This window comes from Aspergillus lentulus (assembly GCF_001445615.1).
Source record: "Aspergillus lentulus DNA, contig: Alt12, strain: IFM 54703, whole genome shotgun sequence".
Taxonomy (NCBI): Eukaryota; Fungi; Ascomycota; class Eurotiomycetes; order Eurotiales; family Aspergillaceae; genus Aspergillus; species Aspergillus lentulus.
The window spans coordinates 1,379,165-1,391,340 of record NW_028322115.1 but is presented as its reverse complement, the minus strand read 5'-3'; the positions used below and the strand labels follow the sequence as shown (position 1 = coordinate 1,391,340).

General features: G+C 49.9%; 5 protein-coding genes across 5 annotated transcripts; 3 read left to right on the top strand and 2 right to left on the bottom strand.

Moving 5' to 3' along the window:
- Positions 1-1,650: 1,650 nt before the first annotated feature.
- Positions 1,651-3,285, top strand: ALT_6388 (serine/threonine protein kinase SAT4; the record flags this gene model as incomplete). Its single annotated transcript, XM_033562497.2, has 1 exon — positions 1,651-3,285. One exon carries the CDS (start codon positions 1,651-1,653, stop codon positions 3,283-3,285), a length of 1,635 nt encoding a protein of 544 aa, XP_033418388.1.
- Positions 3,286-5,262: 1,977 nt separating this feature from the next.
- ALT_6387 (amphiphysin-like protein RVS161) lies at positions 5,263-6,416 on the top strand (the record flags this gene model as incomplete). The annotated part of the gene is made up of 6 exons (XM_033562496.2): positions 5,263-5,275; positions 5,346-5,396; positions 5,501-5,546; positions 5,608-5,681; positions 5,752-5,899; positions 5,963-6,416. 6 exons carry the CDS (start codon positions 5,263-5,265, stop codon positions 6,414-6,416), a joined length of 786 nt encoding a protein of 261 aa, XP_033418387.1.
- Positions 6,417-6,794: 378 nt separating this feature from the next.
- On the bottom strand, positions 6,795-7,565 carry ALT_6386 (aminoacyl-tRNA hydrolase; the record flags this gene model as incomplete). Its single annotated transcript, XM_033562495.2, has 1 exon — positions 6,795-7,565. The coding sequence occupies one exon, from the start codon at positions 7,563-7,565 to the stop codon at positions 6,795-6,797; it is 771 nt and encodes a 256-aa protein (XP_033418386.2).
- A 768-nt stretch (positions 7,566-8,333) lies between these two features.
- Positions 8,334-9,638, bottom strand: ALT_6385 (rRNA-binding ribosome biosynthesis protein RPF1; the record flags this gene model as incomplete). The annotated part of the gene is made up of 1 exon (XM_033562494.2): positions 8,334-9,638. The coding sequence occupies one exon, from the start codon at positions 9,636-9,638 to the stop codon at positions 8,334-8,336; it is 1,305 nt and encodes a 434-aa protein (XP_033418385.1).
- Positions 9,639-10,098: 460 nt separating this feature from the next.
- Positions 10,099-12,125, top strand: ALT_6384 (glycine--tRNA ligase; the record flags this gene model as incomplete). Its single annotated transcript, XM_033562493.2, has 2 exons — positions 10,099-11,685; positions 11,742-12,125. 2 exons carry the CDS (start codon positions 10,099-10,101, stop codon positions 12,123-12,125), a joined length of 1,971 nt encoding a protein of 656 aa, XP_033418384.2.
- Positions 12,126-12,176: the final 51 nt, after the last annotated feature.

Below are 12,176 nucleotides of genomic sequence, written 5' to 3'. Positions count from 1 at the left end.
CACACTTTTGTCATTCAGTCCATCTATTTTTGCTATTACACTTGTTAGACTATAATCTAGTAAACCCTTTTGCAAGACGCATTCGAAAGATAGGTAGTCACCGCTCTAATTTGAAGGTAATTGATAAATAAATCCGGGCCCTATTAATGTTAAACATTCATAACTGCGGTAGCACACCAATTCCCATGGATTCCGAGACTTTTTTGATGATGAGGCGGGGTCTTGTGGAAATAGCACATTGTCAGGTATTGGTAATCATGAACTTTTCTGCGCCACTTCTCGTATATGGCCTTAATAATACTACCTACCTGGTACAGAGTACACATTTTCGAGCTTGAGATGCTGGCTATCCTCCGGCTCCGAATCGCTCTGTATATTTCCATGCCATTCGCTATCTAGTATGTCAGATGTGTCATCTGCTAAGTCCTGATTGACAGAAAGGACTAAATCAGGACACGCATTTGATAATAGTTAGGTATCTGCCGCCATCAATAACAGCCATAACTTTCAGATTCCATCGTACCGAGGTAACAATGTCATCTCATGTGTACCTACCTACCTAAGGTATTGTTCGATATCATATTTGCGGATACAGAATAATCACGATTACACTTGTCTAAGGTACGACAGGCATGCGACCTACCCAAGTACCTAGCCTTTAAGCACTGCGAAATGCAAACAGAGGCAGCGGAACATAGATCAGTACTCAGTAGTTAGGTACTCTCGTACTGTCCAGTACCTTAGTTTAGGAAGGTAATTGGTACCTTTACCTTACCTGCTGCACCGTAATTTTGCTCCGTATTGCTCCGTAAAAGGAACATTTTCGGCTGGATACGTTGCTTACAGATGTTGGGTGGTTTGCCTCATATCTAGTTGCGAGTCTAACTGTAACAGCGTGTAGAAATGGCCTTTGACCAGTTTAATTCCATCAAACAGAAAATGAAAATGATAGAGGTCAATCGAATCATAAAAGGAGGATTTTCAAGCGAAATTGGTACTGGCTGTTTCCTGCTGGAGACTTCCATGGCCTTGTAGGAAACGCACCCACCCAACTGTCTCCCTCTAACTGCGACGTAGCACCGCCCACCACTGCAGCACTATTTCAACCTCTCCTCCCCGTAGGCAACGGCTTTCCATCTTCCCCTGTGTAATTTTGCTACACCGTCTTGTTTCTCCTTTAATATTGCAAGGCAACACACTCAAATACACTACAGAGTCGCTTAGTTTTTTTTATTGTCTCATCGGGGCATTCCGTGCTTAGTTGCGCGGTACCTATCTTCTTTTCCCTTTTTTCATTCCTTTCTCTTTTCGTTTACCTCCCTGTTTCTGGAGGTTCTTTGTGTCGAACTCGCCCGCCCGGTCTCCACTACAAAAAAGTCACTTTCGTCACATTTCCGTTTTTTACACTTTTCTCGGTAGACCGTCGCCTCAGGCCACCACAGGCCACCGCACTTTTTTCTCCCTCCTGCGCCTCCTTCTCCTCCCTCTTTCTCCTTTCTATCTACCTACATTCAAATCTCATATTTTCCAAAGTTATAAACTTTGGCATCTTCAGCTTCGTGCTGTAGGCGCTTGTCCTCCCACTAGCAACGGGGGCGACTTCTGTTCCTATTGTCCTCCGTTCGCACATAGCCACTCCCTTCACTGCACATGACTCCGCAATCTGTTTCACCTGTACCTTCCGCAGTCTCATCCGCCGCAGCATCACAGACTTCGAATGACCCTCGAGATGGAGAGTCTCAGGTAACACGAGCTCTAGCGGGCATGAATCTGTCCGCCGCGAACGGGGATGTACTCCCCGTACATCCCCAGCCCGTAAAGGCGACAACTACAAGATCTACTATGGCAAATCGCCTCACCCGCATGTTCTCAAATACTGGGAAGACGACGCCAAAAGAACCCAAAGAAAGCAGAGAACCAGACTCCGCTCGAGACTCCTCAGATAGCAGTACGGAAAGCATAAAGGCTCCCACAAATGGCAGCGCAGCGCCATCTAGACCCACATCAAGACCTTCATCTCGAGCTCCCTCGCGACAGACGTCGACGAAAGGTGACAACGAAAAAGAAAAGAAGTCGAAGCCTGCAAATGGAAAAGACCAAAGGGAAGGTTCTATCGTCCACAAGCGATTTGAAATGTTTCCAGATGGCACTCACTGTCATCATCTCAAGAGTGCAAGACGGCAGGAGAAGCTGACCGATCTTCTGCGAGACATGCTAGGTGGTGGTAGCAGAAAAAAGGACGACCACGTGGATGACCAGCAATTGTCACTAATGTCTACTTGGATCGACCAATTCAAGACTGAGCGTGACAAATTGGCCGCCGACAAGAAGGGGGGTCCCAACGCCACGGCCTCTCTCGTTGATAAATATGGCAAATGTCAAGAGATTGTTGGACGTGGCGCCTTTGGCATTGTCCGGATCTCTCACAAAGTGGACCCGAAAGACTCTAGAGTTGAGCAGCTCTATGCTGTCAAAGAATTCCGCCGTCGGCCGCAGGAGACCGCCAAGAAGTACCAGAAACGGTTGACCTCGGAATTTTGCATTTCCTCGTCCCTCCGCCACCCTAACGTTATTCACACCCTCGATCTGTTACAGGACGCCAAAGGCGACTATTGTGAGGTCATGGAATACTGTGCCGGCGGAGACCTCTACACGCTCGTGTTGGCTGCTGGCAAACTGGAAGTTGCCGAGGCCGATTGTTTCTTCAAACAGCTCATGCGTGGTGTAGAATACATGCACGAAATGGGCGTCGCTCATCGTGACCTCAAACCAGAGAATCTTCTCCTGACCACTCACGGTGCACTTAAGATTACAGACTTCGGGAATGGCGAGTGTTTCCGTATGGCATGGGAGAAGGAAGCGCACATGACTGCGGGTCTCTGCGGCTCTGCTCCATACATTGCGCCTGAGGAATATGTGGAAAAGGAATTTGATCCAAGGGCTGTTGATGTCTGGGCTACAGGTGTCATCTACATGGCTATGAGGACAGGAAGGCATCTGTGGAGAGTTGCCCGCAAGGACGAGGATGAATTCTATCAGCGTTACCTGGAGGGCCGCAAGCACGAGGATGGTTATGCTCCCATTGAAACTCTGCATCGGGTAAGAGCTCATCATGGTTGCCTCAAAGGGTCTCCAGCGCTTACATTTTCTCAGGCCCGTTGTCGCAATGTGATCTATTCCATCCTTGACCCCAACCCTTCTCGCCGTATCAACGCCTCTCAGGTCCTCAAATCTGAGTGGGTCCGCGAGATCAAGCTGTGTAAGGCCGGCGAGGAAGGGTTCTGATGAATAATTGGCGTGTTATCTGATCCGCGCGGGTGAAATGGCGGATTTCTGCGCATCCGGGAGGTATTGTCTCAGCCACCTTACGTGGTATCTACCTGGGCTTGTCCTCCCTTCGCAAATATGCTTCACAATTGCCTCCTGTGTCCATATGAAAAACAGGGTGGTTCATGTGTTACCCGTTCCAGGCGGTTGTCCTCCTTTTGACTAGATCTGTAGAAGGAGGTATCTTTGTTTTCCTTACCGGCGCATATATTTGTGTTGCTCTTTTCCTTGCTACTAGCTTATGGGCTTAGTTTCTTGTCATGAATTGATGCCATTGCAACGAACAGTCATGACCATTGAGCTTATCATCATTTGTTACTTCGATACGTTTTCTTCTTCCCACTGATGGGCTCTGATACCGGCTCTACAAAGTTTAATGGCTTTCTCATGTCGACTGCCTCTTGATTCGGCTAACGAAGCATTCTACAGGCTGACTTTTCTCTTGCTCTTCTTTCTTTCGACCTTTTCACATTTTCTATTTCGTCTCCTGCGCCTTTCATATCTTTTTGCCCTTTTCCAAGGTATTATGACTGGGAGTCTCCACGGGGTTTTGCATGAACTCAGCGGGTCTTACTCGTGCATTGATTTTACCCTGGCTTATCAAGACGCGGTTTGGCTCTTTCAACTTATTCATTTGCTATTTTTCAACAGATCTGTATTTCTATAGTGAGGTATACTGGGAGGCGGGCTGGTTAAGTAGGTCTGGTTTATACTCAACCAGTTATGTACACTATGTCATTGGGGTCTCTATCTTGCATAGAATGAACGCTGCAAAGCACTCGTCACTCAAATGAGAAATAGGCAATCGTCCTTTTTCATGCCTCAACCCGTATTCATCATCTGTTTACCTGCGCTCACCCATACGACATGGCATCATGCCTTTTGGAAGGCATACCTAAGACTTCATGAATCTAGAATGGCTTCTGCGACGTCCCAAACCGCATTGCCTCAAGACCAAAAGAGTAAGGTGGTGGACTGTTACTTTACTTTAGTTCGACAACATGGTATAGCAGATGAAAGATCTCATACTGGCCACTTCAATGGCTGGGCCACTCCGGCCTACCAGCAAGATGTTGATTCGGTTATGCGCATGCTCGCCGATACCTGTGCATATCGCGAGATATTCTACACAAGCGAAAGTGAATACAGATTGACCTTCTGGGTCGTTCGTTGTCGGGTCGTTCGTTGTCGGGTCGTTCGTTGTCGCCTGGGTCGTGACCTTGCAGTATGCTGATCGAGGTTCTGCATGTGCCATGGTACGGAGAAAGAAAGGACCGGTGGTATAAAATTTACCATAGACTAATGAACGGTCTCCATAGATTTTGCTGTGCTACTTGATAGCTCTCATCAAGCTCATCCAGCAAGTCTACTGAGCTTTGAGTTGAGAATCTACGCCATCAAATGGCATATACATGATCTTAGACCATTATGCAGAGGCCCATATTGAGTCTAATCTTCCAGTTGACATCATCTTCAAATCGTTGATTTTTGAGGTATATGACATGACGTAAGCGGGTCCAGTACTTACTGTTCCATACCGTCGGATCTGTTACCGATAGAAACCATCATGAAGTAATTTTACCACATACATCGGTCAACGGGTGGCTAACTCGAGTACCAGCTCTGTAAGAAACAGGCATCCGTATTTCGTCAGGTAACATAACTGCCCACAGCCACACACAGCCACCCTGGAACCATCCCGAAGCCATCATCATCGTCCCGCATTTAGGCATCTTATCCAGGTCCAGCCCTGCGACGATCGACCTTCCCTGTAAACACTGTGCAATCGTAATATCGACGCTCGAACTCTTATTACTTTTCCCTTCTTGCTTCAAACAAACACTCTTTGCGAATCCTATTTCTCTCTTCTTACTCCTTACTCGATTCTCAACTCTCGCTCGCTTCCTGCTCCCCGTTTCTGCCTACACCGCAGTCATGTCTTGGGCAGGTTCGAGATTCCATTCCTCTTCAAGTGATTATTTGCTTGACACACACTGACATGGTACGTTGCTGTGCAGGATTCAAGAAAAATGTCAACCGTGCGACAACGCAGGTGATGATGAAGACAGGTATGATTCCCCGCAACTGTGCGAAACAGGCTGCAAAGCTTCCGCAGAGAACAAGGCGTCATGATAAATCACATGGACTGATATCTGGCCTTCAATCCTTACAGGACATGTTGAGAGAACAAATGACCGGGACTATGAAATCGAGGAGCGGTATGAGCTGGTTTGGATATGGATATTTAAATTCAGCTACTGATCGATATTTGTTTGCTAGACGATATCGGACCATGGAGGCCGCGGCAAATCGATTGCAGAAGGAAGCGAAGGGATATCTGGATTCGTTACGAGGTGTGTCAATTGTTCGAAACACTACCGTTTATGTGATGGGACATTGTGCTGACCGAGACACGCTCACAAGCAATGACGGCTTCTCAAATGCGCATTGCGGAGACGATTGATGCATTCTACGGCGAGGCGGGTACTCGGGATGGTGTGAGCAGAAGCTACAAGCAAGCTGTGGAGGACTTGGACGCCGAGACCATCAAAGCATTGGACGGGCCGTACAGGTACGACTGTGGATGATCATACTTGCTGCAGGCAAACACTGACATAGTCAATCCGCTTGACAGAACAACCGTACTGGACCCCATTTCGCGCTTCTGTGCGTACTTCCCCGATATCAACGAGTGTATTAAGAAGCGAAACCACAAATTGCTGGACTACGACGCTATGAGAGCGAAAGTGAAGAAGTTGGTTGAGAAGCCAGACAAGGATGCCACCAAGCTGCCCCGCGCGGAGAAGGAGACCGAAATGGCCAAGCAAGCATACGAGCAGCTTAATGAACAGCTGTTCACGGAACTTCCACAGCTCATCGATCTACGCGTGCCGTATTTGGACCCCAGTTTCGAAGCCTTGGTCAAGATTCAACTACGTTTCTGCGCCGAAGCGTATTCACGCATGGCTCAGGTGCAGCAATATCTCGACGCCGAGACAAGAGATCAATACGCACGCGGCGATTTGGATAACAGGGTAGAAGAAGTTCTGCAAGAGATCCGGGACCTGAGTATAGCGGGAACTGTATGATACGTTATATAAGCGGGCCGTTTTTGTCTTTCCTCTTCATACTCGTTGCCGTTTTTGCGCTCTGCAGGTCTGATTCGCACCTGGGTCTTTTACATGGATATTTTTACTCTTCTATCCCACTCTCTGGGCTATGCAAAATTAGTATACACCATTTACCAACAACCCTGTGTGATGGTATTCTGTGTTGCTCCTGTTGATTGCCCCAATTTCAGAATCGTGAATTTGTTAGTCGGGGCTTCCCACAATGGAAATGCCCTGGAGTCGAATGCGATGTGCGAACGGGAAAGGGTTCACAAGATGGGTATCTGTCTAGGAATCGTAATATCGTACTGCACAGACGGGAACTCCCCCAAGGATATTTTTCAGTCAATGAAAACATCAGCCATCGTTAGATTCTCGATAGAGCTCGTCCGCGAGAATGTCCAAGACTGGGACCGCAGCTGCACGGACTGCAGCCAATTCAGAGGCGTTCATTTCAGTCAAGACATAGTCCGCAACATCGTTTCGGGTTCGCGTCCAAGGACGGCCAATGCCCACGCCTACACGCAGAATGGACAGACCAGCATTTGCTCCTTGCGCCGCCTGTCCTGTCCGCGGCGGATACAGGCCCTTGCCGCGCAGACTCTCCATGACACTGATCAAACCGCGATGACCGCGCAGACTTGCCTTCTCAGGCCCGCCCCTTTTCACCCTCACCTTGCCCAGCGGCGATTCCAGTTCATCATGCAAGATCACCAGCGTCGGTCGGAAATACTTCAGCGAGCGGGGATCAACACCCCGGAGCTGCCATTCGGCGTTCGCTGCGGATGCATCGCCGAGGTTCGCGGGCAGCGCGACGTCCCCTTGACGGACTACTCGCCCTAATACCTCGGATTGTGTCGTGGATAACCAGCTACTGAGCTGTCGAGCCAACTTTGGCCCGGATTCGTTCATGTACGATGGGCTGTACCATGTTTTGTAGAAGATGGGACCGGCGGATGGCTGTCTGGAGGATACCAGAGGGACTCGCGCGGGGAGAAGAGGGACAAGCGCATCGAGGAGGATATGCCCGGCGCTGTGCCGTGTTTGACGGTACGGACGCATATTGCCTAGTGAGGCGATGAACAGGAACCGTCGGGGGGTCTTGAGGACTGGGCCTTCGGCTGCCATTGCGATGCAGGCGTGATGGGGTTCGTGCGATAATGGTTGGTGGTGTGGCTATTGGTATTTGTGAAGGCTTCAAGATGTTTGATTTTGCAGGTTCGCAGCAAGAGCTGCTAAGTTGGGGAGGTTCTCTTCCAGAAGATCAGGTGGTGAGCAATAATTGAAGAGTAGATATGTACCTCAAAAGAGAACCAAATCAGGTAATGCAACGAGAAAACCAGGAGCTCAATTGCATAAATTCTTCACTGGTTATTGGACATGAAAGAAGATTTCCTGTGGAGCGGGAGATCGCCATCATCAGTGTGGGGACCTTCAGAATGAACAGGTACATACTCTGTAGATCCGTGGAAAGATTTTGAATTTTCATGAGCGTCTCATGGTTGATGTCGTTAGTCATAGAAAGATCATTGGATTTTATTCTGCGTGTCAAGGAAACATGTTTCAGGCGATTGTTTGACTCGCTCGACTATGTCGACTTGAGTAGGTCTCAATTTCCAGCTACGGAGTACTGATTGCAGTGTATCTGAGCATTTTATCTATAGATTATTCGCATGTGTATATTCGAGAGTAGATGAGATGCCACCTTTGGCCACTTTGACAGCTTAGTGTTTTGCCAGTACATTATCTACAGATGGTACAGGCATCTGGACAGTCAAGAAGAAACTATAAGCGCACATGAAAAAGCCATCCAAGACCCATTTTTGAAAGCTGAACTCCATGCAAACCCAATGATGCAAGCAGACACGTAAAGGTATAAAACTGAATGAGAGCATGCTACAGCTGGAACTTGGTACGCTGTTTCTCCATGCCTCCCTTCCACTCCCATTCCTGTCCGCTAGCACGCTGAATTCCCTTGTCAACTCGCCGCAGCTTGAAGTTGATCGCGGGACCGAGCTCTTGAAGGCCGGCACGAATGCCTTCCACACCCTTAATTTCCTTGCCGTCAGTGCCAACGACACTCTTCTCAGTCTCGCGCTTCTCACGGAACACATAACGATGACGCCGGAGAAATAGGTAGTCTCTTTGGTTGTGAATTGTGACGACTTGACGTCCTTCCAGGTCCGGCTGTGGTGGGAACATGCTCCGGAAGAGATGGGCTGTAAGCAGACCAAGAGGAGTCCGGAAGTTGTTCAGGATCAGTTCCGGCCAGTGCTCGGTGGCATTTCCATGTCCCGGAAGCTTTTTGCCCTCTATCCATCTGCTGATAGTGAAATGAAATGTGGGTCCCTGAGGTAGGTGGACAATCGTCAGACCGGAAGGTCGTTTCTGATCCTCCTGGAGAACCACAACGGTGGTATAGTTCCGATTCGACGCGAAGGAAGCAATTTCGCGGATGGAGAACTTGTGGGAGTAGCGATGGGCTGTACGACGGATATAAACGCTGTTAGGAAACAGATCGGTAAGGGATTTGGCCTCGTTATGGAGGGTAGAGTTGAGCGAGGTGGTGATGAGGATCTTGGGTGTCGGAGGAGGCTCTGAAGTGAACAACGTTGGAAATTTGGCGGCGAGAGCCTCTGGCGCTAGGTTGAGGTTCGTACTCCGAGTCGACTGGCTCGGACTGGTTGCTCGTTCTGTAGCAGACGGAAGGGAGGACTTTTTGCGCCCCCGATTATCATCCTTCTTAGCCTTCCCGTCTCCGCCTTCTTCTTCTTCGTCGTCGTCGCCGTCCTCTTCCTCGTCGCTGGTGGCTAGCATGCTGTCGACATCATCTTCAGATTCGTCCGAGCCCGACTCGCTATCTTCCAAAGGTCTGTTAAGTTCGTCCTCCTCTTCTTTCTTCTGTCGCTTGATGCGCTCGACATCAACGCTGAGGCCGAGGGCATCTTCAACGTCGCTACCGGCCTCGTCCCAGACACGTTTCCGATCCAGAGTCAGCGGAATATTCCGCTTGAGACGCTCCTCCTTCAATTTCGGGTTTTTGGCTTCTTCCTTTTTCCTTCCAAATCGTTCTGCTCGTCGCTCCGAGTCCTTGGCCCGCTTGCGCTTGACATGAAGCATTTGACGCCTCAATTTGTTCGCGGGCTTATAATCCAGAGCAGCGCTCGGAGGAGGCTTCGATTGCGACTTTTTGGAACCCATCTTGACCCCGAAAATGAGAAACAGCCCCAGCCTCGTTGATGTTGCTCTACCGGTTCCGATGCGATGCGGGAGAGAAGCAAATAATCAGAATAATTTTGACGGACAAATGTTTCCCCGGCGGAGGGTCGACCAGATAGCCCAGAATTGCCTATTGCGGCAACGTGATTTGACCCTTGGAAACCGAGTAAAATAAGAAGAAAATCAAGGAAAAAGGGAGATTTTCAATTCTTCTGACTCACATTCATTTCATCTCTGCCTAGCAGTTCCCCTTGTCTTTCATTACCGTCGGTTCCTCAGGTTCGTTGGTTCTGGGGGTCGACTCACGTGGTGGATGACTCAATTGCCATTTCTTCGACTCTTTCTTCCCCGCCAAATTCCTCTCTCTAGCCCCGCCAGAAGCTTTTTCCACACCACCGCTGCGCTCAAGGCTGCTCAGGCTTCCAAGAAGAATCAGCTCACGATGGCGACCGTAAACACAAAGACCGGCAAGGTCGTTGACCGCACGGTCTTGGACTCAATGCTCCGGCGCCGGCTTTTCTACACCCCCTCTTTCGAGATCTACGGTGGTGTTTCCGGTCTCTACGACTACGGGCCCCCCGGTACCGCCCTGCTGAACAACATTGTGGACCTGTGGCGCAAGCATTTCGTGCTGGAGGAAGACATGCTGGAAGTGGACTGCACCATGCTCACCCCGCATGAGATTCTGAAGACCAGCGGACACGTCGACAAGTTCGCCGATTGGATGTGCAAGGACCCCAAGACTGGAGAAATCTTCCGCGCGGATCACTTGGTAGAGGAAGTTCTCGAGGCTCGCTTGAAGGGCGACAAGGAGGCGCGTGGCCAGAAGGTGGTCGTGGACGAGGAAAAGGAAGCAAAGAAGAAGAAGAAGGCAAAGGACGCAAAGGCCGTCAAGCTTGATGATGCCCTCGTCAAGGAGTACGAGGAGATTTTGGCGCAGATTGATAACTTCGATGGCCCTCAATTGGAAGAGATTATCGCCAAACACGACATCAGAAACCCGACGACCGATGGCAACCTCCTTCCTCCCGTCGCTTTCAACCTCATGTTCCAGACCTCGATTGGCCCCAGCAGCAACATGCCGGGTTACCTGCGGCCTGAAACCGCTCAGGGTCAGTTCCTGAACTTCCAGAAGCTGCTGGAGTTCAACCAACAATCCATGCCTTTCGCATCGGCCTCTATCGGCAAGTCTTTCCGTAACGAGATTTCGCCTCGCGCGGGTCTGTTGCGCGTGCGTGAGTTCCTCATGGCCGAGATTGAACATTACGTGGACCCTGAGGGTGGCAAGAAGCACCACCGGTTCGAGGAAGTTAAGGATATTGAACTGTCTTTCCTCAACCGTAACGTTCAGCTCTCTGGAAGCACCAAGACTGAGAAGATGACCATTGGTAAGGCTGTTGAGACCGGTATGGTGGACAACGAGACGCTTGGATACTTCATTGCCCGTATCCAGCAGTTCCTTCTCAAGCTCGGCGTGGACCCGAACAAGCTCCGCTTCCGTCAGCACATGGCTAACGAGATGGCTCACTACGCCGCTGATTGCTGGGATGCGGAATTGCTGACCAGCTACGGATGGATTGAATGTGTTGGCTGCGCTGATCGGAGTGCCTACGACTTGACAGTGCACAAGAACAAGACCGGTGCACCTCTTGTTGTCCGCGAGCCCCGGGCCGAACCTTTGAAGGTCGAGGAGTGGCAGGTTGATTTGGACAAGAAGAAGTTCGGACCTCGTTTCAAGAAGGACGGCAAGGCTGTCGCGGCTGCCGTCGAGGCCCTCTCTCAGGAGCTCCGTGAGAAGTTGGCCATCGATCTGGAGAAGAATGGCAAGATTGAGGTGGATGTGGAAGGTGTTGGTTCTGGTAGGGTGGAGCTTGGCCAGGACATTGTCAAGATCGAAAAACGCACTCGTGTGGAGAACGTTCGCGAGTACACACCCAATGTCATCGAGCCTTCATTTGGCATTGGTAGAATCCTGTACAGCATGATTGAGCATGTCTACTGGGCTCGTGAAGAAGATGAAGCCCGTGGTGTACGTATCCCTACACCGTCGAAGTGCGTTTGACACTATGCTAATATTCCATCTAGGTCCTCTCTTTCCCCCCTGTGATCGCTCCCACCAAGGTCCTGATTGTTCCTCTCTCGACACACGCATCCTTCCGTCCCCTCCTGCAGCAGCTGATGACCAAACTGCGGCGCATGGGCATTTCCAACCGCGTCGATGACTCCTCGGCCAGTATCGGTAAGCGCTACGCGCGTAATGACGAACTGGGCACACCCTTCGGCATCACGGTTGACTTCCAGTCGGTGAAGGACAACACCTTCACTTTGCGTGACCGTGACACAACGAAGCAGGTCCGTGCCAGTGAGGATGAGATTTTGCAGGCGATCAGGTCCCTGGTGGACGGCGAGAAGACATGGGAAGATATTCGCAAGGAACTTCCTGAATTTACTGGTCAGGAGGTTGATTAAACCCGGAGAGACGTGGTCAATATATAAAAAGGAGAATTCAAGCAGAAAACA